The sequence below is a fragment of the Dromaius novaehollandiae genome, chromosome 1 (assembly GCF_036370855.1).
Source record: "Dromaius novaehollandiae isolate bDroNov1 chromosome 1, bDroNov1.hap1, whole genome shotgun sequence".
Classification (NCBI taxonomy): domain Eukaryota; kingdom Metazoa; phylum Chordata; class Aves; order Casuariiformes; family Dromaiidae; genus Dromaius; species Dromaius novaehollandiae.
Genome location: NC_088098.1, coordinates 211134901 through 211162437, shown reverse-complemented (window position 1 = coordinate 211162437; position 27537 = coordinate 211134901). Strand labels below are relative to the sequence as shown.

General features: G+C 38.6%; 1 protein-coding gene across 7 annotated transcripts in view; it reads left to right on the top strand.

Annotated features, from left to right (window-relative positions):
• Window positions 1-27537, top strand: part of DLG2 (discs large MAGUK scaffold protein 2) — a 999439-nt gene that overhangs the window by 913622 nt on the left and 58280 nt on the right. For all 7 annotated transcript variants that reach the window (XM_064505171.1, XM_064505176.1, XM_064505174.1 and 4 more), the window contains one exon: window positions 24700-24876. In XM_064505171.1, coding sequence (XP_064361241.1) covers window positions 24700-24876 — 177 coding nt within the window. The remainder of the gene's footprint in view (window positions 1-24699; window positions 24877-27537) is intronic.

The window sequence follows — 27537 nt, the reverse complement described above, 5'->3', positions numbered from 1 at the left end:
ATAGCATATCACAGGTACCTTGTGAAGATTTCCATTAGGCCTTTGATGAACTACAGGCATCTTGCTCATTAGTCTATTATCTAAGAGCTCATCACTCACACTTTTCAGCTCTTCATTACTTCAATAGCACAGCTACAATCATTACATTTCACATCTTTCAAACCTTTACAGCCTTGTTTTTGTCTCTGTCTGGAACTTAGAGTGAAGTTGATGGGATTTTAGCTATCTAGGACTCAGGCTGAAATACACAAACCTAGAACATGTTCACTGTGATTATGGTTACAGAAAGCTATTACTTTGGGAGTTTAAATGAGAAGCAAATTAATGAGACTCTGCTCTGCAGAGTGTGTTCCCCCAGTGCAGTGTTTTGAAATTATAGTCCCTCCCTTGATATACATTTCTCATCTTGCTATCCTTGCATCAATATGCAAATGAAATAGCCATTAGAAAAAAATACACCTTTCTCAATGAACCATTTTAATGCCTTAAGAATTCTGCTCAACTGAGCAACATCACAATTCACTTTGAAACAATGAGTATCACAGTGGATTCTTATCCGTTCTATTTTCTCAAATTTCTTGAGACATCAGTTAAGCTGTAATTAGCCCATTGTAAATGCCTTCTACTTCCCGTCTGTCTTCTTCTCACACAGATCACCCTTTGTAATTAATTAAGTGGGACAAGGGAAACAGAAGAATGTTCATTGTTTGAAAACATATTTCTACACATAATACAAACATAAACGTAATGCTGTTCCAGTGCAATAATTGCCACAAATTCCCTGTCTATCCCTATCCGTCTGCACTCTTTACCGTAGCTTGGCTACGGACAATGGCAACACCTTGGGGTACGTTAGGCTCCACCGGAGTCCTGAAGCTCCCTGGGTTGCCAAGACAGACTATAATATGATACTTTCCATTTAGGGTAGCCACAATGTTGTCATTAAATCCAGCATATTCTCTCTGTGATTTTCTAAGCAGTTTTTCCACCTGTACTTTTTCCTCCTTTTCTTGAGAATGGTATTACTACATAAAAATAGAGGGAAGGTCATAAAATTCATTTCAGATTCATGTTAACTGGAAATAGAAGTAAGACATGATAGTGTGGCAGTCTCCATAGTTTAATGTTCTCATTTTTTAAGCTCTCCCAGACCATTTGGAATAATGTAAATCTTTTCATTGCTATCACTTCACTTCTGCCTTATTTTAAATCCTGTTCTCATCCCTTTCCTTAAGATATGCAGGGAGAAGATAATCACATTTTATTTGGTAAAGCTCTAGGTTTTGTTTAGTAAAAGCGAAGGATGATCTGCTCTTCTTAATGACAGGAAGTAAGTGAGCTTTGAGATAATCCCATTAGGTGACAGTCTGTGAAGGAAGGTAAAGTACTTTCTGTAGGAATTCCCAGTATTTGGTTTATTGTGTTAGCAGCTAATATTGCTCCCTACCTCCTTTTTCTTATCTCCTAAGGAAAAGCCTATGAGAGGAGATGCCACCATTTTTACAGTGATATATTGATTTATTTTCATTGATCTCACTGCACAGTGTTTAAGGAATTGATATTGCCATTCGACAATACGGCACACTCAAGACAATAGAAAATGGGTCAGACCTTGAGTCAACCCTCTCCATACTGAATAGTTTTCACAGTCAGTCAAGGAGAATAGACTTCTAGGTCAAAGTGGAGGAGCATTTAGATTTAGCAGCATGTTATAAAGGCATTAGTATTTACTGGTGAGAGGAGAAGCTTGGAACTGGCTTTCTTAAGAACATTTTCCTAGGTAGCTTGTAAGAGTAAGCAATCCTCAAGCAGCACGGTATGGATGCATCAAATACCACCTGTGAATATGAAGGGAATACATACAATTTTGGGGCCATATTGTGAGCAATATAGCAGCCCACCTTTGGCAACGCAACAGCTAATAAATAAGTGCCTGGTCCACAGAGGGTGATCTAAGATGCCTGGGTTAGTTACGTAAATTCTGTGTACAGTAAATAGAAAGATGCTGTGCCGTGCTAAGCAGGGACTCTCGCCAAATACATCTTAATGTAGCTCTGTTACAGACCATGGCAACACCTTGAGGAGTCCATCAGTCTGGCCTGGATTTATCCCAGAGGAAAAGCTAAATGCAGGTGTATGTCTAAATTCTCATTCTTACTGAAAGCTGAGCTTCAGTGTCCACATTAAGTACCAACTCTTCTGGAAATCTGAGAGCATACGTGTGAGGAAAGGCACTTTATTAAACGGCAATTTCTTTAAAACAGCATCAATAAGAGGAAGAGACAGTGATGAGGATGGTATTGCTCACATTTTGCAAAATATCCTGGCAGGGGCAGATCCCTTGTCCCTGCATTATTACTGTTTCAGTCAAAGCAATTCTGGACTCACTGATGAGAGCCAGAACTGCTCCTTCCCAGCCAAATTCCTGAGCCTCCAATTGGGAGGTTCCCCCCTGACTTCTTGCTCCCAAGCTTTAACTTGCGTGACCACTTGATCACTCTGCCCTTTCAAGGGAAGGGGTGAAAAATGTCCTTGTCACAACTGGCAACGTGGTGCTTAGGGCACTCTCTGAAGAAGAGACAGTTCTGGCTCCGAATCCCTTTGATCGGTTGAGGGAGCTGAATTTATATGTCCCACTTCCTCAGCCAGTGGTGTGGGAAAAATTTGAATCTCTTATGCCTAATTGAGTTTCTAAGCACGAGGCTACTAGGAAAAGGTAAATAGCATAGCTGTATTTTTGCATGTGAATGACCTTTCCTCATGTGTTTTTTCTACATTCAATTTTGTATGTGTTTATAAGGCATATTCTAAGCATAATAAGATTTATGGATTTGGCACTATGGATGGTGCTTTATGGATTATATGCAGTTTGAATACTTCTCTGCCTATAATGTGAATTCCAGGAATGTTTAAATGAGGGATAGAGACATCCAGCTTCTTATAAATGTATGTGAGCACATGCAGTCTAAAATACAAGTGCTACTGAAGGAAGCAGGCACTCTGATTTTGGTACCAAGACTTCATTGCTTAAAATCCAGCCAAGTCCATTTTCAGCACTAGGAGGAGTCAGTCTGATTCTTATTCTCAACTTTGACAAATCTATCAGTCCCCAGAAAGTTTCATCATAGGCCTCATATTCTCTACCCTTTTACCCTGCTGTACTTCAAGCAACTGTTAAATGGCTCTGATTTTCAGGATAATCTGAAGCTTTCTGAATAGTGATCATCAAGAAAGTCCAAGGCAATTACAATCACAGTCATAGCTATATCTAAAACAAATCACATGCCAGCCTGGAATTTCATGGTGTTGTATAGCTCTCAGAGCTACCATTTTCTCCCAAAGAAATTCTTAAACTAGCAGGACATTTTAAAGACAATATCAATGATTAGCAAAGAAAAAGAATCACAGCTAATTTATCTTGTGAGCTACATTCGTTTTTAATGAATTCACTCCAAAATAGGAATTCCAGCTGCTGCAATGTAGTATGTTGGATATGTCTTTATCTCACCAACAAAGTGATGTGATTTCTAAAAATATATTACTTACTGTGGCACAAATCTTTGGGTATAATTGCATAATCAGATAACTCAGCAGCCCAGTTCACACCCAGAAACTTGATTGTTCACACTGTTCTGTTAATTTACTCCCAAACTCTCTCCTGGAGCAAATTAGCCAGTTCTCTTCACCACCAAACATGGAAATGTTATTTTTTGGGCTGTTCAGTCTAGAGATTTCTCTGGACAGTATGGATAAGACATCACCAGCTTTGGTTCCCTTTGTACGACACATTCTTGCAACACTATCCCAGCAGGCTTTTACTCTCAGAGATCCCCATACTCCATCATGCCACTTGTTCAGGGCATGCAATACTATTTTTCTGGCGTCATGCTATAAAACATAGTCTGCTAGACTACAATATACTGTTCATATTACATCCGCCACTTTGAACAGGAAAAATACCACATACATAAAATAATTATTTCTCAGGGCCATCAGATGTGACATGGGCTCAAAGCGCATCTCAAACCAGTGTGGATGGTATCTGCTAGATGGGATGAGGCTCGAACAGTGGGTTTGCAAACCGGTTGGCGGTAGTGAGTACTCTGTGCTGTAGATATGTCTAACTGCGTAAATGTAGCCTAATACTAAGGCATGTGCATTCTTTTATAATTAACTTCCTTTAGGAAATGCATCTAGACTGAAAAAAAATCTTCAAGATGAATGTCTCAGTCTGGATGGAAATGGATAGACAGTGAAACCATGCATCGGTATTAAATTGATGCAGAAATGTCAGGGTATTTTTACGTGGATGTACAGAGTTTTAAGGATTTTTTGTTTTCAACACAATTATTTCGCACATGGCCAACACCTCCTGTTCAATCTTTGTCTTGTCAGGGCCAGTTTCATGGCATTTGCAGTGAAGACATACTTTTTTTTTCTAATCTCCCTTCTCTTTAAAATTCTGCAGAAATTGCAAAAGACCTGGCAGCTGTTGCTTTAAAATTCTGATAAGTAGGACACTCTGCCACTCCCGGGTACCATCATTGCAGACCCATGTTACTGTTTTCTGTCAGTTAGAAGTTAATCATTTCGTGTTTCACCCCGTCAATCAGTTAGCAAGAGACAAGAACGAGGATATCTTCAGGGAAGACGTGGCATCTTCTTTCTCCAAGGCATTTCTTCTCATGAACATTATGATGATATTTGCCTTCTTTAGGTTATTGTGAGGTGTGAACATATAAAAATGTTCCTTAAAATATTCCTTCAGATGTTGCTGCTTCAGCATGTATTTAACATCCAATTTAATCGTTTATTTTTCCTGCTAATGCTAATGTTAATGATTACTTTGGCTAATGAGATTTTAGAAAAAGTTTCCAGGAAATTACCCTTCTACTCATATCTCTCCCCAAAGGCAAAAGGATCTAGATTTGTAGTGAGACATTCTCATTAAGATGAGGAATACTTGGATTAATTGCAGGAAGAAATATGGAGCTAAATGAGGAAGCTAAATTTATTCAACTGTTTGGTTAAAAACCTGATATTACTATGCTATATTAGAAAGATGTACATGTATTCGCTAGCTTGCAAACCTGAACGTACAGATGTACCTTTTTAATTATTGTGTGTTATAAATATTGAAACATTGAAAGTCTATAGAAAGTTTATAATTTTCAATAAAAAAATGACTCAGTCAATAAAATTTGTGTTTCAAGATTTTTCAGTTCCCTTACATTTCCAATGTATTTTCAGTCCTTGCAGTCAATGTAATCATGCATTGCTACTCAATATTGTAAAGCCAAAAGAAAGTACTTTCCCCCAAACAGTACTCTATAAATTGATTTAAGTTATTATGATTTAAAACCCTTAAAAACTTTGCTAAGAAATTTAGACTAGAGTTAGGTGCCAAGAAGTAAACATAGCTACCAGAAAGAGTGAATTCAAAAGTGAAGGTCCTTGTCAGAAAGCAATATTTTGATAATAATATAAAAATAATAATATCCATCTCTAAATAGTGTTTTGCATAGCTAGCCCTCAATGCTTTCTATAAAGGAAGGAATAGGTGAAGAAACAGAGATATGGACAATGACATGCATTGCCTGAAGAAAACTGCAGACCCAGCTCTATACTGGGTCCCACTCCAGTGTGCTCTTTATTGGCAGCTGCATCTCATATGCACAAACAGAGTTTCTGCTTCAGATCCTCAGCTGGTTTCCACAGCTATGGCAGGACATAAAGTTGTCTTTCAGGCAGGCTGGGCACAAGCCAAGTGATTACTGGTCATACAGATGAAAACCAAGTGGTGTAGAGTGAACATGTCAAGGCAGGTGCGATTACCAAATATGATCAGACCAAAGGTCCTTCCCACCCATTATGTTGTCTCTAACAGCATCTGGTGGCAGATGTTTTGAGAAAGATTACAAAAACATGATAAGGACAAAATGATACTTTCATCTACAGGCAGAACAAATCGCTTCTTGGTACTTAATAGCCCTTGATGGGTCCTTTCATCTTTGGAGGAACATTTTTAGGCCCCTTTAAGCTTTTGGTCTCCACAACATCCACTGGTTAATTACATTCAATATATAATCTGTTATCGGTTTAATTATAACTACCTCTGTCTCTCGTACTGTGAGAACAGTGAATAAGTGTTCTTTATTCTTCTCTTTCCTGAAATTCATAATTTTACTAACTACAATCATATTCTTTTCTTGGTCACCTTTATTAAAGCTACCAAGGCCTGGTTTATATAAGCTGCCCCTGTAAGAAGATTGTCCTAATTGTCCTCTCTGCTCCTTTTCTGCCTTTCCCAGTTCCTGTTTGGGATGAGGGGACCAAGACTGCCCATAGTACAAATGTATGAGGGTCTGTGTAGCATGACATAATAACAATGATTTCTGTTTGGTTCTTTGTTCATTTCTAAAATTTCGAGGAACATATTTCCTTTTGCACTACTGCCATACATTAAGTTAATGTTTTCCTAGAACTATATACAAAGATTTCTTCCCTGGGGGAGGGAAGTTTAGCTTGCTTAGCTAATGTTATCAGTATGTGCATGTACCAAGGACAGATAATTCCTATGCCTCACTTTGCATTTATTGACGTTGAATTTCATCAAGCATTTTATCATCCAGTCACTTGATATTGAGAAACCCTTCTGCAAGTCTTCTCAGCCAGTTCTTGGTTTTGCTAGTGTTGATTCTTCAGTGTCCTCAGTAAACATAGTCACCACATTTTTTGCCACCTTTTCTAGATCACTTAAGGGAACCTCCCATTGTGAAAATGGAACATTGTTTGTTGACCCTTGTTTCCTATCCTTTAATCATTTATTAATCGTTCCATCCTAGACTACAAAATCTTATATCCTTTATGAATTTTGGTAAGGAACTCTGTCATAAGCTCTTTGGAAATCTAAGTGCACTATGTCAGCTGGATATTCCTAATCCATGAGTTTACTGTTCTTCCAAAGAGGTTGAATAGATCTATTATGTTAATAAAGTTAGAATAATTTGTCTGTGGTCTCCCTTTAAAAAACTGGCTTCATATTTTCCGCTTCCACACTTCTGAGTCTGTAGTCTTCTATCTGTTCCTGATAATTTATTACTATTCATTTTATTGATTTGTTATTAAACTTTGTCTACTGACAGATCAAATGCAGACAGTTCCATTGATCTGACAGGTCTGAAATGCTCCACTGTGGGTTCACCCCTAAAATCGTCCTGGAGTTGATTGTAAATAATTAATTTAGCTTTATTGCTTTGGCCTTTTCTGTCCTCAGCTTTCTTATTACATCCCAATGTTCTGTGTAATTGGCATTTAGTGTCCGAACGCTGCACAATCCTTGCTGTAGTTATCCTCACAAATCTCCTTCAAGGCAGGGAAATGTCATCGCCCTTGTTTTACAGGGACAGAGGCCAGAGTCCAGAGACAGGCATTTGCTAAAGGGTGTTGAGTAATGAAACATTTGGAATTGCAGTTCCTCAGAACTGTGTCTCCAGTTTTGAAAGCAGAATTCACAAGGACTGATCTCCATGCCTGAAATGCATCAGTGTGGAGCAGGGAGAAGAATCAGGTTTGTATTCATGGCAGCAAGTACACTGGGTGTTGAGACACCCAAGGTAGTCAACTGGAAAAGCCAAAAAGAAAGAGATACACCTGAAACTGGTTCCTGTTCGTCTCTCCAAGGGTCTGGAGCTAAGTATTGGAAACTGCATTTCAGAGCTGGAAAGTGCTCCCTGCAGCTGGCCGTATTCTGATGCCTACCTCCTGATCTAGTTGGAGCTAGGTACCCCGGTATGTTGAGGCTGGTATGATATGAACTGCCCATGGGCAGATGGGAGGAGGTAGAAAGTAATTCTGAAAATAATGCCTGCAGGCCAGGACAGCCCTTCGTCTTCCTATGGTTTTCCAGCCTTGGTTCTGAAGGGATTTGAAGGAACGCGTCCTCTTCCCCCTCCTCTGCCCTGTGCCTCTGCACAGTCCAGCAGCACCATGTCTGCCCCAAGCATCTACTTGTGTCTGAACAAAGTGAGCAAGTCTGGACTTAAGCATAGGCTCATACTGGAGATTAGCTGATAGCACGGACATTTCCATGACGTGTGGGCAGGTGATCTCACAGTCTTGCATAAAGGGAGCAACATTAATACAAACCATTAATACAAGTCAAGAAACTGAAAAATCTCAACCCATCCTGGCAAAGATTAGTAATGCAATGAGATTGATAAGTTATGGCAGCAAGTTATTGCTGCAGCTGCAGGAGATAGAAAGATTTTCAGATTAGGCCCTGCTATGTGGGGCAGTTTGAAAGATTTTTTGAACCTATTCCTCAGAGCCAGCCACATGTTGCAATGAATATTTGGTTAACAAATGGCTTTTTAATAAAGGAGATAGTGCTTATTTCTGTTATTTAAATAAAAGAAAGAAAAGCCCTTGGTCTTAACTTTGAATAAAGATTTTAAGATACAGATTTTGAGATCATAAGAGAAAGAAACCTTTGAAACTAAATTAATTCTAACACAGTCTGTGTCATTTCATTTTTTCCATTGATATTAATTCCATCATATTGAATCTAGTACTGACTTGCCTGTGTATACAGAAAAAATGAAGTTACAATACAAACTCATTCTACTTAGTATCTTTCTATTAACTTGTTTCGCTCTGCAGATCTAAATGATAGAACTGCAGTAATAAATCACAGCTATGGAAGGGAAAAATTTCAGACTTTACTATGGAAATAATTATTTCTTTAGTTGATGTTTGATGGGAAATACTGAGATAATGAGACAGAGACAGAAAGAACACTATAAAAAAGATGTCACTCACACTGACAGTCACAAACACCGAATGGAGTTTGATACTGTAAGACCAGAGATAGGAAGGATAGGGCTGAATGTAAGAGAAATGTCTAGATATTGATACAATAAAATGTTTTAAGGGTAACATACTTGGAAACCAGATACTGTGGTGTGGTCTGTCTACACAGTTAAGACAGATATGAAAAGATGGTTTGAATCTCCTATTTACACTATTTATTGCTGTTTAATGCAACCCAGTCCCCTTATATGCTATACCAGCTTTCAGGCTGCTAAAATAACCCTAACACAACAAATGTAGGCCATGATTAAGGAGATGTTGTGCAGCTGCGGTCAAAACTTTTCTGATATAACGTTGGGGTTGATGCGCACATAGAAACTCTGCGGCTCCATCAGAACAGCCTCTCCCAGCTCCCCAGGGTGTCTGCCAGTCTGCGGCTGCCCGTGGGGGAACCTGGGCTCTGGGGATTGCTCTTCCCCCATTAGCTAGCTTGTGAGAGACAGTCAGCTCACCTACGAGCAAGGCAAGCTGTCTGCAAATGGAAGAGTCCATCCTGATTCTCCTAAACCAGATGACTTCATAATTTCTCAGCTGCAGATATGTCAGGTGTTTGACTTTCTTCCATCCAGATTGTTTTGTTTGTTTTTTTAAAGACTGAAAATTTTCCATGTCCTATTGGCACTAAAGCAAAGTCATGCAGGCAATTTCAACTTCTCACCTTGTGTATCTATTTTCCTCCATAAAAGTGACATTAATTCAGTTTTGCAGCTACCGTGGGTCGGAGCAAAGGTCCTTCTTGCCAACTGTCCTGTCTTTGAGAGTGGATAGTAGCAGATCCTTAGGGAGCACATAGGAACAGGGCACATATGGTGAGCGCTTTTCCCTGCTGTACACCGCAGTTTTCTCCAAAGACAGCATCCTTAATCAGCCCTTAAATCACCCATTAAATTGCATTGCTGTTTTCATGTTTGAAGTGAAAAATACAAAGTTTGCAAATGAAGCTATTAAATACTGAAAGAGTCTAAGAATTGGTCCAGGCAAAAAAATCTTGATGAATGTTTCCGATAATTTTATCTCCATGATGTACAAGAAAATTCTCTCTTCAGTAACAGAAAGTTGTTTGCTTGCTTGCTTGTTTTACCTTGACTCCCTGAGATGTCAGAATCAAAAAAACATATATTTTGGTTCTCTATTCTGTTATTCTGTAGAACTCTATTCACTTTAATGGCACAGTTTTTGTAGAAGCAAACATTACATGATAGTGTAACTTACACTACAGGCTCTTCTGACAAATTATAGCTTCAATAGATGCTTACTTCTATTGAAATCACAGAGTTTTCACCCTTTATATTTAATTTACCCATAAACAGAAATGATAGGGCCACTTTACCATAGTATCCGGTAAAGTCCTCTTAACAATCTTCCCCTTACTTGTATTCTTCTTTTACAAAGAGAGGACCAGAGCGTCAGATTAGATACTTATATCAGGCAAATTTTCTCATTTGACTTAAATGCTCTGAATTCTTCCCCTTTTTGAGGTACCTACCTCTCTCCTTTACTGTGGAGGGAATTTAGACTCCTCTATCATTCAACCTCCATTTCCCAAAATGCGAAAAAAAGAAAGCTTTCGCCACTATGAGCCCAAAGTCGCACTGCCCAGAGATGGCTGAGCTAGCAGACACACAATAGTTCCCAAATCAGTACAGTACAGCCGATCAGCTTTAACATAGCTATAGTGCTTTCAAGATTGGGTTAGTACCAGTCAGCAGTTCTGGAGGGCATCACCTGGACTTGTATGTAGCTTGGGCATCTCTATACCATCCTTGGCTGCATAGACATAGCTAGAGGAATCTGTACCAGATCAAGGAAATTTAAAGCAATAGCAAAGAGAATTATTTTTACCCACAGCAGAAAATGCTTTCTCTCAGACACTGAAGTCTGACTGTCATTTTATATAGAATGTATGCTAAAATTGAACATTTTTATGTGCCCAAAAATGATAAATATAATCTGAGACAGACTCAGGATGTTTCATATCCAAAGATCTATGAATAGACAGAATCATAGAATAATTTAGCTTGGAGGACACCAGCCTGAGGTTATATGGTCCAACCCCCTGCTCAAAGCAGGGTCAATTTCAAAGTTATGTTGGGTTGCTCAGGGCCTCATCCAGCTAAATTTTCAGTATCTCCCAGGATGGAAATTGCACAATCACTTTGTGCAACCTACACGAACACTCATCACATAGTGAGATTTTTGCCATCTTTCATACATTCAGAGCAACTCCACTAATGAGGAGCTGATCCCTAAGTAATCAAAGGGGATCGTGGTCCAGTGCAGTTCCTTAGGCCCACAGGGTCCATTGCAAAGGGGACTGACAGCGGGGGCTGGTTTCTCAGAAAAGTTCTTGTGAAGATTTCTATGAATTCCTCTATTGGGAGAGTTCCTACAGAGGAACCAAGAGAGTTGTCCTCATGCATCTTCCCTGCTAACTCCAGAGTTTCCCATCTTTATAAAGGCTTTCCACCTGCCAAAGTACCTCATCAAGTTCAGCAGGACCATAACGTGGGGAATCTTTATGGTCAGATCTGAAGAATATGACACACAAAGACATGCTTGTTAAGCTGATCCCCTGTACAACTTTCCCAGCTACAAAACTTTAGTGTTGTAGAGGGCATTATTCTGTGTTTCTAAAAAAACAGAGGGAGGATGCCAGCATATCCCATGCAGGAATTACTGTTCATTTATAAGGAGACATAGACTGGATTTTCATCTTTTCTCTCTCAGTCCTGTATTTTCTGTACACACAGATCAAACACTAACATGCATCACATTCTAGCTTCATGACATGTTCAGGTTTAGGAAAAAGTATTAGTGTATGTGGTTTCAAACTGAGTTTTATGTCCTGAAATGAGTAGTTGATTTTTTAAATGAAATTATAAGAAAATAGTTTGCCTATAAACAATATTAGAAAAGCAATTGCATCCACAAATTACTTTCTATTACAAACAAAGTATTATGCCACAGATAGGTTTCAGTGCATAACTTTACATACGTCTAATTCTCTTGAAATCAGTTGGATTACTCAAGTGCTGACGAAAATGCTTTTTAATAGCCTTACTCAGGAGACTACTATTATTACTTTGCCTAGCCTTAGGGACATGCCTTTTGATAAAACTCTCCTGGCTGAAGTTAATAACTAAGTAGAAGTATGGCTTAGTGGTAAATCTCTTTTCTGCAGGACAGAAGAATGACCTAAAATCAAGGTAACCTTAAGCCAGAATAGGTAGAAACTTTTTTATGTCAGGGAGGAAGAAGTGCACAACTAGTTGTTCCAGAACATTTCTTTTTATGCTGCCTATTGCAACTCTCTGCATTTTAAATGAAGATGTTAAGAGGAGAGGTCCCAGCTCTGTTGCTTGGTGTCCTTGCTTAAATCAGGAATCTCACACAGACATGAAGAATTTTTCTGAGTGCAGGAAGGTCAAGGCGACAGGGTGCATGCTAGGGAAAGCGGAGAAAATAGACTTTGGATTGTGCAGATGGTGACGCCAGCAGATGGTGAATGCAGTTCAGTTTAAAAACATATAAAGTAATTAACATGATAGAAAGAAGCCTGCTTAGAAAATGTGTGATTAATGAGGCCTTTATCCAGTGTACAAAATACAGAAAGATGTAAAGCATGAGGAAGTATCACTATGGACAAAACCATCAAAACTCTGAGCCTCATTCATTGTAGCAGAAAAAAATGGTTTATCCTAGGTCATAGCATCATCTAAGAGTAAGGAAGCAAAGAGCTTCTGTTACTGCACCAGGCCTTCGTCCTGACAGGGTCTGAGCAGCTTAAAGCAAATTCTGTCAATCTTAAAGCTGCTTAGGGTAACGTTTTCAAAGCAACTTCGAAACTCAAAGCCTAATCTTTATTGAAAGTCAACAAAACCTATACTCTGATGTGCTTAATTTACCTTTAGAAATGGAACGCAAGAATTTCTGACATTACCCTTAATCCTGCTGGCTTTTGACTGCTTGAAAGCTGAGGCTCCTAGAAAAGGCAGGTGCAGTTAATGTAATGGTGGGAATGATTAGTTGCATGTAGCTGAATGTAGCATGTACTTAATTTTGTATTTAAAGGGCAGAAGCTAAGTAAGAAGTTTAACATCATCCCTTTGCAACTTTGCTTAATAAATATTAACATACATATTTCTGCTGTTAAATATTTTTGGTAATAGTGGTTCATCAACACTTTTTTCTTCAAAGTGTGTTTCTAAAGAGGATTGACCACCACACACAGAGTACAACTGCCAGATCCAACCATTAAAAATAAAAATACGATCACAAGGTTTTGACATTCAAGAGGTGACACCAAAGGCTCTTATTTTTATTTGCCCTTAGTGTTTGGTTCTCCTTCTGGGGACACTGGCATCTTATTTTCAAGCTTTTCTCTATGAGAATGGGACTAATAAAAACTGAGCTTTTAAGGTATTCATTTGACTCCAGGAGATGGAGCTTTAAGGAAAACCACATCTACCGGGAAAGCTGCCAACCTAATCATAGAATAAAATTTAGTGGGACAAAGTTGGTTTTGACAGGTAAGGGAAGACAGATAACAGCTCAAGGAATCCCTTCAATGGGTTAAGCAAACAGCATGTCTTTTCTACCCGCTGCTGCTTTTTCAGACAAACTGTCTCTCTTATTTCCATTACAGTTCAGATTTCATCCGAGTTCAGCTCAGGCCTTCTGCCTTGTTCCTTATCTACTGATTTCTATGGAGTTACACCTCATAAATCTGAAGCCTTTAGAGATTTCATGTTTTGTGTCATGGACTGAGATTTCTATAGAGCTGTTCTGCCTTTGTGCCATAAAAAAATATAGCTTTAGACTTTGATAGCATTTGTATCTTTGCAAATCACCCTTTTCAAAAGAGATAAATAGAGGCAAAACCAAAAACTTACCGCATTGCTTCCTGTTGAAGTCAGTGTGCTAAAACACAAAGGACTTTCTCAAAAACCTCCCACTGATTGAGTACACTATTAATGAGCTCTTCAAGTTGTGGCCTAGAGACAACAGGATTTTATGATATCTCAGATAGCTGCATCCAGCAGAGTTTATGGATTTAGTACATTTCTCCACATTCTACAGGAGAATTAATTTCCATAATAATTTCCATATCCAATTTTACCAGTCCATGGTGTAGTTCCCATATGCATGTAACTATTATTATTATATTATAATAAATATATGATAAATATATAAATCATATAAATATAATAAATACAGTGTAATTATATATTATATTATTATATTGTATTATTATTATTATTTCTCACTATTTCTGGAGAACCTAATCTGCCTACTCAATAGCAATGAAAATCCAACTTCTGACTCTTTTTCATTGTTAAAGAGCATTCAGGGCCAAGCAGAAACCATTTCTGAGAAGGAGCTGTTGCAAATAAATATCTTGGCTTGTCCAAAATGCCCTCTCATCAAAGACAAAGCAGCCAATGTTCTGTCTTGTTAAAATTGTCTCCTGGCTTTGCCTGTCAACAGTTCTTTTAAATATCTAAAGTATAATTGCATTTTTCAAAAGCAATTTCTAAAGGTTGCAATGTATAAACAGATTTATTATGACATGAATGAAAGAGCACTTCCATGCTAGCAAAGTCTGAAGACTTACCCACCTCTTGTAGTTCTTGCACAGAACTAAACGAGAATATTCTAGCTGACAGTGCTCCACTATCACATGCTGATTTCTGTAAAAAGATTTAATATTCCATTTGCTGATACAATTGTCTGAATTTTGGCTGGTGGGGTGTTTTTCTGTACCAGGACCATTGTGCTTGGTCCATCTCTTACTGCTGTCATTGTATCCGTTATGTTCAAATTATACAATTCGTAATTGTATATCAGTTTTCCATAGGAAGATTTTCTCTTATTTTAGTTCTCCCGTTCTCTAATATCCTTGTCCAGAAAAACGAAGAAGCCATCATATATCTGGCTGGTAGCAATAATTATGCTATCAGTGGGGCTCCTTCCTGAGCTGAAATTTTCCTTTTGATTATAACCCAGTAGAAGCACAATGAATTCTGTGGGCAGCCTGTCCACAATGTAATTTTAAAAGCTGCTAACTGATACCAGTTCGTGATTAGGTCTGAGAGAAAGCAATTGCAAGCTACAGGATATCTAAGACAACTGCCTAATGAAAAACAACCACCCAAAGCAGATTCGTGACAGCTACTGTAATATTCAGAGCTACTGTAAACAATTTATTTTTAAAAATTGAAATTAATTACGCTTTTGAAATGTGTCCTTTATAATAAAGAAGACATTTGGGAGTGGCGGGGTGAGGAGGGAGAGTCACATGCAGTGCTACACACGGAGCCACAATATTCCCTTTCGGTCTCATTGTCGCTAAAAGAGACATTCATTTTACTTTCCCTGGGGGGAAAAAGCCCTAAATGAATATTTTCAGACAGTGAAAAAGTTGATATGTCTTTCAAAATAAGAATCACAGAATGACTCTTTGGCTCCTGTGTCAAACTGTGCAACCCACAGATTGTAATTTCAGATGAATTACCCAGTAGTTTAAAGTATCCCTGATTTGACACTCAATCACTTTTCCTTTCCTTTTTGGATAGGGATAATCTTAACTGTCACAGCACAGGAATCTCTGCTGAGAAACTGCTTCCTCAGAAATAAGATATTCAGTCAAACAGCAGCTTTGCCTAGTCTGGCTAGGAAAAAAAAAACGATCCCAGGATGAACTTGCAAATTTCACATCATTTTGATGCATAATCCACAGGCCAGGTCAAGTTCATTTGAAAATGATCCCACATCTTTGTGATAAACCCTTACAACAAACCTGGCTGAAGTTTCCAGCTTGTTGTGAAATTCTGGACCTACTCACAAGTTTTGGGTTTCATCATGACATTTCACACAATTCCTGAAGAAACTCTTTCTCTTGAAATTACTTATTAAAATGTTTGGTCCATTCACTATGTTAAAACCTGATCATTAACATGGTCCTTCCTAGGAAAATAAAAAGTTGCCAAGGTTAATAAAACTTTTGCATAAGATCTAGGAACTTAAAATCACCTATGGGGGGCTAGTTTTAATGTAAGAAGGATGTATCTTTATGAGCCTATCAGCAAGGCTATTTTAAAAACACTCCTGAATCAAGATCTTACTGCACATGTTCTCTCAAGTTTTTCAGAATATCTAAATCTAAATCTATCGTGACATCATGACATTTTGTTTAGTGCTCTGCTCCAATGCAACATATCATCTCCCAGTTTTAAAGCAAACCTCAAAGCTGCAAATCTGAAATACATTGAATACAATGCAAGAGAATTTAAATGCTGCTTTGTTTGTCATAAATGCAACTGTCAAACATTTTTTCCCTAGTCAGCATATTAGTGGAAAGTGTCAAGGCACAGGCTCACAGCTTGCTACCAGTTGCAGATTTTTGGAAACCAGAGGAGAGTTCTGTTTGGTCCTTTTATGCCCATAAAATCCTGATGCTGCAAGCAGCAGGTGCACCCACCTGCAAATGGATTCCCCCAGCACAGGCACAAGAGAGCACAGGAGGCTCACTTTCTAGGGCCACTTCTCAAGTCGTGCTGCAAAAGGTAAAAAACAGATGAGCCTGGGGCTATGTATATGTTATGTCCATGTTCCTGGATAAAAGACTAAAGCTATCAGTCCTTCCTCATTTTGCACTGTGATCTGTGCAGTGTGTCCTAGAGGAACAGACTAGAATCACACTTTGAATCCACTTTCCCCATTCAGTCCGTAGCCATCAACACACAGACAATTTGGCAATGAAGATAAGAGCAAACAATATGACATGTCATCCTTCCTGCCACTAGTGAAGGCAAAACCCGTAAAAACGTCTCTAATGGTAGTGTTTTATCTGAGACTCCTGCTTCCTTTCCCCCAAACCCCACTGATTTTGGTTGTGAAATGGCCAGGTGCTGTTAAGCAAAATCTCCAGCCATAGACCATAGTCTCCAGAGATAGACCATGGTATGCTGTTGCATAGCAAAAGCATGAAAGTACAACATACATTCATTGACCGGTATATATTTTTAGAGGTGCCACTTAAGCAAAGAGATATCTACAGATAGTGACATCTTTTGAAAATGCTGACGTAAAGTATTTCCACACTAAAAAAAACATTTCCTGCAGAGAACGAATGCTTGCTAAAGAACCAAAGAAGCCTATCAACACTGTAAGCATCAGCTCCTATGAACTGATGTTTAGGATCATGACAGGATCTGCAAAATGAACAAAATATTCCCCAAGGACACATGCCAGTCCTCTTTCCCGATATAAGCCCTGTAGAAGAAAATATCTCCCTTCTCTTAAGGAAATCTTTCTGGAACGAATGCTGCTGCATCCAGTACTCTTTTCAGTGAAGTCCATGGCAGAACTCTCTGCCAAATTCCCACTGGGAGCAAAATGATAAAGAATGACTTGGACTGAATGGAGAAATTGCTGAATGAAGTAAAGAAATAATACAGCAGCAAATGGGAGAGGCTTACATGCAAATGTGTAATGGGATTTGGTGTTAAACTTAAGACATTCTTACAAAGGTGGTTTGATTCATGGCTTTGTTATGACTTTCAGTTCCTCTATGTTTCAACAAAGTAAATGTAAAAATGTGGGTTAGTTTGAAATTTCTAACTCCAGTTTGGACTATCAAGAGTGTGGTCGATTTCAGTATAGTCTGAGGGACCTTTTTAATTTTCTTTGCTTGTGCTCGATGTGGAATTCTCCCTGTTTATATGTGGGCAGATGCAGATGCAAGTCCTTGCCCTGAAAATGGAGCCTTTTAGGACATAGATTTCTGCTCATTCAGAGCCTTAATGTTAACGAGTTTGCAATCTCCTTATGCAATTCATGTTATTTATTTGTCTATTTCTTTCTGGTTCCTGCAAAAACCTCTCTCTCTCACTAAAGGTCTGACCCCGTGTCCAACAAAATGCGTAGAGAGAAATTCTTGCTTTCCCTGAGCTTTTTATTAAGCCTCAGCCTGTGATGTGCACGAACTAAAAACCTCCAAAATCAGTATTTCTCAAATCTCTGAACTATCCAGATCTGGGATTGTGATTGCAACCTATTTCTAAATTTTATGTGAACACATTTAAAGAAAACACCCAGCAAATACATAAGAACCTTTTGTTAGTACTTTAGGGTTTTTTTCCCACTCAGGATTTGTTTTTATTATCTGCAGCAAAACTGGGAATAATGTTATAATTAATGAGTAACACTGAACAAGGATGAAAAATAATCACAGAATAGAATCACAGAATTTGTGTTTTAACATCTGGAAAAAAGAAATCTGTCCTTTGAGATCTGCTTCCTGGTACTAGCAACGGCTCTACTGAAGGCTCTGGGGTTACAAATAGGAGCAGAGTAGAGCAGCCTTTTGGGGACCTTCTCTAATGAGTACTCTCTCTGGCACTTTCACACACTTGTAATCTTTAATGAAAAGCTGCCTTCTCAAAAGAAGAATTTGTTCTCAGAACGCTTATGAAGACAAAATTTATGCTGATAACCAGCACTAATGTCAACTAATGAATGTCGAAACACAGATATATCTAAAACGTTAAGGTAAAGATGATGGCAGAGAGGAGAGAAGAGAGGAGAGGAGAGGAGAGGATTCAGGAAACATTGTGAGTTGTAGATATTGAGCTGGAACATCAGCTGTTTTTTGCTGAAATTGCGTTGCTGTTTAGGGTAATCCTAAGAAAGGTGTTTTTCAGAACCGTCCACTCCCACCGTTTCATAGGAGGTGATAGTGTACAACTAGCACAGATAGCTATTGACACCTTCCATTCATGTCAAGCGGCACCTCGGGACTTCCCACCCCTCCAAAAGATAGAGCAACATTTTGGTATGCTGCACACATAGGATTTACCTGTTCAACTTCTCCAGGTGAAAATAAAGCTGAAAGAAGGCGAAAGCCTTTATTGACATGCCAGCATGTGCAAGTTTAACCCTTTTAATAGCACTTTAATTGCATCGCAATATCTGCATCTATCACAGCACTGCTGTGATCTCTGTTGTAGTTATAACAATGAATTACACTCGTTTTTTTTTATTTTATTTTCTTCTAATGTTTTCTTCAAGCTGAGCCTGCAAGTGGGTGGAAATGCATCTATTACTGAGAGTGCTGAAAAGACAGCTAGGAAGCTTGGGTTCTAATTCCGGCTCTGATATTGAGTTGCTGTCTAAAACCAGGCAAATCATTAAACCTCTGTGCATTGGATTTCCCCATCTGCAAGAAGAAAAGGGGCGGCTGGGGCAGGGGGGCAGAGGACAGATGTGGAGAAGAGGGAGAATAAACTATCTCTCCTTAATGGAGGTACAATAAAGTTTGATGTCTGAGAATCTCCACTAAAAAATTTTTAGAGAAAAGGGTAATGGTGTAAATGAGGATGTAAATGAGGATATGCTGGCACATTTCAGAAGAGTTGGGACTGTTTACAGAAGGTGAAAATCTCTCCTGCTAAATGTTGTTGTCATTTCATAATCAAGTAAATGGCAAAGTGCAGGCTGGAAATTTATGCGAAAACTCCCATCTGTGCCAGAAAAATATAGCAATTTCAAAGATGCGTATAAAGCTGCCACACAGTACCTTGACTGTATCAAGTTGAGATTACTGGCCATAGTGCAGTGATTCGGTGGCTGAAGATTTTGGTTTTGTGCACCAAACAAACAGGAACATTCAGCAAAATACATTGCTGTGTAGTGAATGCATTAATATCCTCTTGTCTTTCAAGAAGATCACAAAGACAATTAAATTACAAATGGTGTTTACAACATTAGCCCAGAAATCTAGGTTTCTCTGTTAAATTCCCTTCTCTGTCACAGGCTTAGCAAGATCACTTACTCTTTCTGTACCTTATTTTTCATTTTTAAAATGCTGATAACAGTACAGTCAAAAGGTGTACCGCAGTAAAGATCGGTGCATGCTCACTGTCTGGAATATAGGGGTTTGCACAGCAAATTGATTTACTATTGCCTTAAAGCTAATTTATTTTCTCCAGTTTCAAACATTTATTACCTTAGCTGCAAGAATAGGTGTCATTAAAAATGGAAGTTTACTGTGCAATTATGCTACTTAAATTTTGGACATATCTCAAATGCTGTAGTATTTGCATTAAGTGGAAGAAGAAAAATGTCCCCTTTTTAATGGTCTTCATTGGCACACAGTCCACCACGCATTTGGCAGTATGTGACAGCTTGGCACTGGCAGAATTTTCACTTTAAATAATTTTTGAGCAATGAATTTTGACGATGTGAAATGCTTCTCTCATGTTTTACACTAATGTGGATTCCTAAAAACATTTAAGAAGTATCCAAGCACAAAAATAAAACCTGCTAGGTTTTGTCCAAATTACTGCTGAGATTAGCCTAGTGCAATGATCAGTTCTGAAGTCTGGAGTAATACCAGGGAAATTAAACTCACATTGTCTTAAATATTTTTGATACTGAGCTTGTTCTAAATGTCTGCACCTTCTGCTTCAATCCTCAGAACAACCGTGTTTCTTAACTTTTAAAAAGCAGGCAGAATTCACTAATAAGATGGCAGTAATATTCAGCACCTAAATAACACTTTTCACCTTCAAATTGTTTGGGGTTAATTAGTTTAATTAGTCTGTAGCAAGCTCTGTTTCCTATTCCAGTATTTTATCTGCATCCCAGGTGGTAGTAATCACTGGACTTGTCGTATTTGTAACAGCAAATTGTATTTTCCTGGGTAACTCAGGGTCCTGTTTATGGCATGCAGTATCCAGGAGATCCTGAAAAGGAATTTTTCTGACACTAGTGTGGTCTGAAAGTGTCACTGGTGATGGCTCTAAAAAAAAAATTAAATTATTTAAACTGTTCTTAAAAATTGACTATTTCCATTCAAAAATAGACTTAATCAGCTGGCTGGAAAAAAGATCCATTACTGTCATAGAGAAAGCCCATCAGAGATTTTGATTCTGTCCTATCTGATCCCAAAAGACTAAATATGGGAGGCGAGCAGCTAATGGAGGATAAAAAACAGCTGAAAGAAGAGGAACTGCTTTTTAAGATGTGCTTCGATCAATTGTGCAGAAAAAAAAAAAGAGAAGCTATTGGTATCCAAGCCTGTCAGATAAGTGCCATTTGAAGGTTATTCAGACTATTATTTTTAAAAATTGCAGTAAAAGACACAAAAGGTGAGTTACAGCTCAGTGCATTGAAGAACTGCCTGAGCAAGTTATGAATAAGCCAGCTTAGGCATATGAAAGCACACAGTCATATTAGCATGACTGGCATGATAGGTACTTTGTGGGAGGACAGGACTTTTGCTGGACTATACTCCTTAACACATAATATTCTGCAAAGATCCTGCTACATTTAGCCTTTCCTCTAATAGGTTATCAAGCTGCAGAAGTTTGCATAGATCAAATAGATTTTGCCGAAAGAGTAACTTCTCTCTTTGATGAAACTTTCGGTTCTTGCAGGATGCAGCATAGTATCCTGCAAGACTGCACTGTCGTTGCCTAAATACATGGAGGAACAAAACCAAAAAAAAAGCATCTTTTCTGATTTTCCTACTTCCTCTACCTTGATCAAACAGAAGGTCTGAGTGAAGCAACTAAAAAGGCATTCATTTTGCATCACATCAGCTGGCACTCAACAGATGCAGATGCTTTCTGTGGTTTATTTTTATGTATATCTGCTTTACAGCAAGACTGAGCACAAATAGAAGTGGATGCTGTTCATCAGGTAGAAAATCAGAAATGACAATATGTGAGCTTTTTAATAAATCCAAAGCTTGCAATTGGACACATAGCGATTCAAAAAGTAGTTGCAGCCTGAGAAGAAATGAAAGGAGGAGGTAAGGATGAGTGTGCTTAGGTCTATTGCCCAAGGTAGTCGTGTTAACTTCTAAATACATATAACAGTGAAGATCTCCATTTGTTTTATAGCTGGGCCTACTGCCAGCTTGCAAAAGTGTGCTTTACAGAGCCCACAATGTTACCAAAGTTGTAAACTTAAATATGGTTATTTATAAACTTAAACCTGGCTCTTAATTTGGAATGTGTAGGAAAGAGCATTGTACCAAGAGCTCTTGTATCATTTTCATTTACTAATGGAGTAATCAACATCTGCAGTGCATGCAGCCATGAATTCTTTCAGTCAATAAAAAGCGTGCTCAAAAATTCTCTTGTCTGAAATCTATAATCTCATTTTAATTAGCATTGCACATGATTACTCCAATCAAGTCAGTAAGTCAGTCAGTGGCAAACATTGCCATCTGCGTTCATCGTTAACATCGACTAGCATGATGGCAGTCTGTGGTTTTACATCAATACATGGGCTCTGAGGTGCTATTATCTCTTCAAGGACAAAGAACACTCCTTCCACCTTTCCATCTACTGTTTAGCTTTTGAAACTCACCCTCCATCTTAGAATTTTACAAATATTGAGCGTTTCCAGTGCAGCATGTATTTTACTTTGGCAATGTGACTGTCTTGCATATCCTCTGCAAAAGAAGAGACTGTCATTAGTTTTGAATAATTTAATTGAGCCTGGCTTTGAGACTATATTACACCTGCCTAGTACTCATCAGTGTTCCCAACTCTGTTGTTAGGGTTTGGAGATGCTGATAGGCTTCTGTGGCAAGGCTCACAATTATGCATTGAATTTCTAGGAAGATGGCTTTGTTTAATGCAGTTGTTGGATCTATAAAACACAGGGCATTGCATGCTGATAAAGACGATAAAAACAGGATGATATGTTCTACGTTTCTTAGTATGTGCACTGCAATTTCTCCAGCGATCAGATGTCATTAACTAAGGAAAGGTGACTGACTAGACACTTAGCTGTCAGGACACACTTGTTCTGGATTGATATGGTTCATCATATGCCCCTATCGAAAGCCTTATTTGACAAGGCAGCAGATGACCTACTACCATTTAGAATCCTTTATGAATGTAACTTTTTTACTAAGATTTAGCCAAGTTTTTAAAGGATTTCCATTGCTAAGCCAATAAAAAGTTTCAAATGTTACTTGCACTCCAAGAGCATTTGCCGAGAAAAGCATAAGCATATTCAAGCTCGTGGATTAGGCAAAGTTCAGAAGGATTATTTACTGTCTTCATCCTCAGAGAAAGGAATTATCTGGGCTTTTCTGAAGATGTTAGTGCATGACCATAAGCTCTTTAAAAGAGGACATGTTCCAAATAACATTTTTCCTCTTTGCGAACCAGACGTTTAAAGCAGAATGAGTGTTTAGGAAAGCTTTTAAATGATACTGGTTGCATAATTACAACTCTGATAACTATTTTTTAAGTTCTTCTTATTATGAGAGGTAGCCTTGAGTGTTTTAAATCTGCCCATAAAGCTGCTGTAATCATTTTCTACGATTACACTACCATGCACAACAATTAATTATATCAAATCCTTCTCACAGAAGTGTTTACTAGTGAAGATTGCCAAGATAGTATTTCTGACAATAAAAGAGTAGGAATTATTGTACATCTCGTGGGACTTTACTGGTGTAGTGTTTCTGTGCTTAGGATTATAATCATACCATTTTCCCAATACAAATTTCTCTGTAGGAAAATAAATGTCTGTTCTTGTCAGGGATGATCTTTAAATTATATTTTGTATGGGAAAAATATGCCTGTGTATTTTCTGCTGTAAGAAAGAAAGATCTAGATATTTAGCTCAAGAACTCCAAATAATGGCCAGCACTCGCACAGTCTTACTGGAATTAATGAGGCCTCAGGGTCCCAAGCATGCTCCTCTCCCTCTTGCACACAAGCAGCTTTGCAGGGCCTTGTCCTCATGAATAGGGGGTATCTACACTGCAGGCAGGGGAGGCAGGGGCAGGGCATGGGCCTGGATGAGGCTGAGTTTTGGTGGCACAGAGCTCAGCATGGGTGAAGATCTTTCCCAGGATCCAGGCTGGATCTCCAGGCAATTAGTTCATGCTGAACTGCATCTAGCCACAGCTTGATAGGCAGGTACCTTAGAGCTAGTTCTCAATTTCTGTGCATGGAGTTCCCTCCATGTATAGGACTCTCATGCAGACATACCCGGAGCAGAGGTCCACTTCTCACCCGTGGAAAACCCCACTGACATCAAAGAAAATAGCTGCGGCTACATGGGCAGGTAGCGCAGCACAAGCAGTGTGGATCTGGGTAGTGAAACTATTGATGCTGAGGACCTGGTGTCCACCCTGCATACAGTTTGAGGCAGTATATGTCAGACTAGCACTAGTCTGATCAGTGCATCTTTCAGTTTAGTTCAAATTTCAGGAATCCAATTCATGCAACTTAACACGGCTCCAGGACCAAAACCAAAGCACTGTGAGTGGGAATAATCAGGAGATTCACTTTGAAAGCTCACTTCTGTTCTGAAGTAAATGCTAACATAGGTGCATCCATTCAGCCCCCCCAAAAAAATGCATAACCATTAGGAAAATTGTGGTCCCTTTTATTTCGTTCTCCCAGTGCAACCCAGGCTGCCAAACCTGAGCACAGGAAAGTGTGAGAAAAGAATAATCACAAGCAGGTGATGGCAAGATCACAAGAGGGGTTTTTGGATACCAGATATGTTTACTAGATACTCTGAAATGATCGTTACTGTGTAGCTTTTATTAAATAGAACAGTTAATAGGGTACTTCACTGTTCAGTTTTTCTTAAAGACAGGCAGGTCAGATGAAAAATGTATTTTAGAAAGATTAACTTCTAAGAAGAAAGTTTTCTGCAGAACAAGACCTGTCCCATTTTAAAGGAGTAAGGGTTAGCTGGAACTTAAAATATGAGAAATTATTCAGAAGTAAATGCTTCCAAGACTGATATAATAGCCTGTCTTCATGTCTTTATTTCCTTTCACAGAGCCATGTTTGACTATGACAAGAGCAAAGACAGCGGCCTGCCAAGTCAAGGACTCAGTTTTAAGTATGGAGACATCCTTCATGTTATCAATGCATCGGACGATGAGTGGTGGCAGGCGAGGAGAGTTACTCTGGAGGGAGACAGTGAAGAGATGGGAGTCATACCCAGCAAGAGGAGGTGAGTGTAGCCTCTTCCTTTTTACCTCTTTGGTCATGACATTACAAAGTTCCCATTTTATTCCAAAGAGAGGAACATCAATCTACTGAAAAAATAGACAAGGTAGAGAAAAATCCCACAGACATTATTTCAAGAGTTGGGAGATACGGTTTTCATCAAGAGATTTAAAGAGCTCAAGCTGTTAACTGGACTGAAAATAAACTGAAAAGGTGATGTGATTCGTATCTTCACAGAGAAAGAAAGGGAGAGAGAGCACCATCCACTAAAGGGCTTTAGCAGAAAAAGGAATAACCAGAACCCAAGCTTGGGAATTATCTCCAAATTTGAAGTAGAGCACATGTTTTAATGTCAGGGTGATTAGCCATTGCATCAAACTGCTGAGGGATATGATGAATGTCTTGACATTTTCAAATCAAGACTGTATGTCTTTCTTTTGCGGGAGTAATAGAATTAATCTTCTGAGCCTCTGTGATGTAGAAAACCAGGCTAAATTATATAAAGATCCTTTTTGGCTTCAAAATCTGTTAATTTAATCTCTGCCTGCCTGGAAACTGATGGATAATCAATATCACAGGAAATTTTTCATATAATGTAAATGAAGGAACATTCCTCCATTTTCCAAGCTAAACCTGAATCCTTGTTCAGCAGTGATGGATTCATGCTGACTGGTGGAGAGAATACAAACATCTGACTCTTTCTCATTGTCTGTATTGTTTACTCTGTTTAGTCACTCTGTCAAATCAATCACTAGTCTCTGGTAGTATCAAGACTACCACACAAGTCAGTATTAGTTTGTGCCTTTGTCGGTAGTTGCTATAGAAAGGTCAAGAACTGAAAGGGTAGGAGGAAAATGAAACCTGTCAAACCACATTACATTTCTCTTTTGCAGCAATGCTCCCATACTGCATATAAACGTTCTATTACTCTCTATTTCAGCTTTAGCATTAATATAAAAATGATCGTGCATGCTTTTTATAAAGGGAAAATGGTATGTCTGATGCTCTATAGAGCACCTGCTGGTGTTTCAAGGAGAGCTGGCCCAGGTTGCTAATAGAGCTCATGGTACCTCTTGTTCTAAATCACATAAAAGTAAACTAAAGGCCTGCAAATACATTATAGACATGAGACTTGCAAGCACCTTATTTTCTCTAATCATGACCATGTCTGAATAGCATTCACACCAGGATTTTCAGCAAAAAGCAATTTTGTAGTTGTGTAATAGCTAGAAATAAAACTACATTATAATTTTTAAGATGGGGAAAATGTGCCCATTAAACAGATATAGTTTCTAGATATTGAAAAAGGAATTCTTTCCTAGTATTAACTGCTATGGTAAGCACTCCTGTAATGACATGATTGGATCACAAATGGGAAAAGAGGATGGCCTATTCAACTATTACTGAGGGAGATATGTGCACAAAGCTTGCTCATTCTCAAGGTGTAGTGCATACCCTGAAAAGCTACAAAAAGCTTTCAGACATAATGAAACATCTGTAAGGGAAAGCAAAACAACTGACTAAGAGGTGGAGCTATATCTTCTGTAGATCGGAGAGGATGCAAGTGCCTAAAGTTTATTGGCTTACCTGCATGGTAATATTTTCAAGGACTTAAAATAGAGGCCCTCTAGTCAAGGTCAAACATATGATACAGCTTGGGAAAAAGACATGACTTGAGAAATGCTGAGAGAAAAGGGAAAAAAAAGAAGAAGAGAGGCAAGGTGAAAATAGATTGGTTGGAGTCTAAAAATAAAAGGGCTTGAATTTGTAAAGCTGCAGGAATAGTTACCACACTTACCACACTCTCCACTTGTCATCCCACTGCTTCACTAGTGATTCTGAGAGGTCTGGAAGATCAGCAGCAACTGCTTTTTTGTCTACATTGATGTAGCAGTATGATATATCTGAGTTTGGGGGAGCAGTTTTGCTATTAGTTCAGAAAAGGTGGCAGTTGTACAAGTTTATTTTTTCCAGTGCAGTGAAAAGTGAGTATTACTTCCACACTGTGGATTCCAGCTGGTCCCCCGTGAGCCAGTGAGACTGATATGCTCTTGTCTGCATCTTCCATGGTCATTTATGCTGCTGCAAAATACAGACTAAACCAGAACACCTCTACCAAGAGGAAGATGAGTAATGACTGCATACAGGTCTGAGCTGCGGAGAATAAAACTCATCATGCTTTCCAGTATCTACTAATTCAGAGTTGAATTTCTTCTGCAGATATAGGTTATTGAGTGTGTGAGACTTGATCCCAAATAAAGTCAACCTGGGATTCATCTGACCAAATGCAGGCATCTGCAGTATGGAAATCTTTGTCTAAACTAGTTACTCCGGGCTACTCCACACTTTTCTGTCTCTTACAGTTTTTATAGGACTATTTCTATACGCATTGCAGTATACGTAATGAGGCATACTTAAAATCTAGCAGTAAGATATTCTTGTGATGGAACCAGAGGAAAAGGGCATTTGCAGCTTTCTGTTGGGCTGTGACCTGTCCTGTGACCCCAGGTTCCTATGAGTTTGTAGGCTGAAGGTTTTTTTATATTTGTCTTCTACTTTTCAATCCCCCATTTATTTCTATTTCTTTTCTTTAGGGATGTGTGTGTTTGTTTTATGCTTGGACTCCGTCATTTTTTTACGCATATGTGCAGGAATATTATTCAGT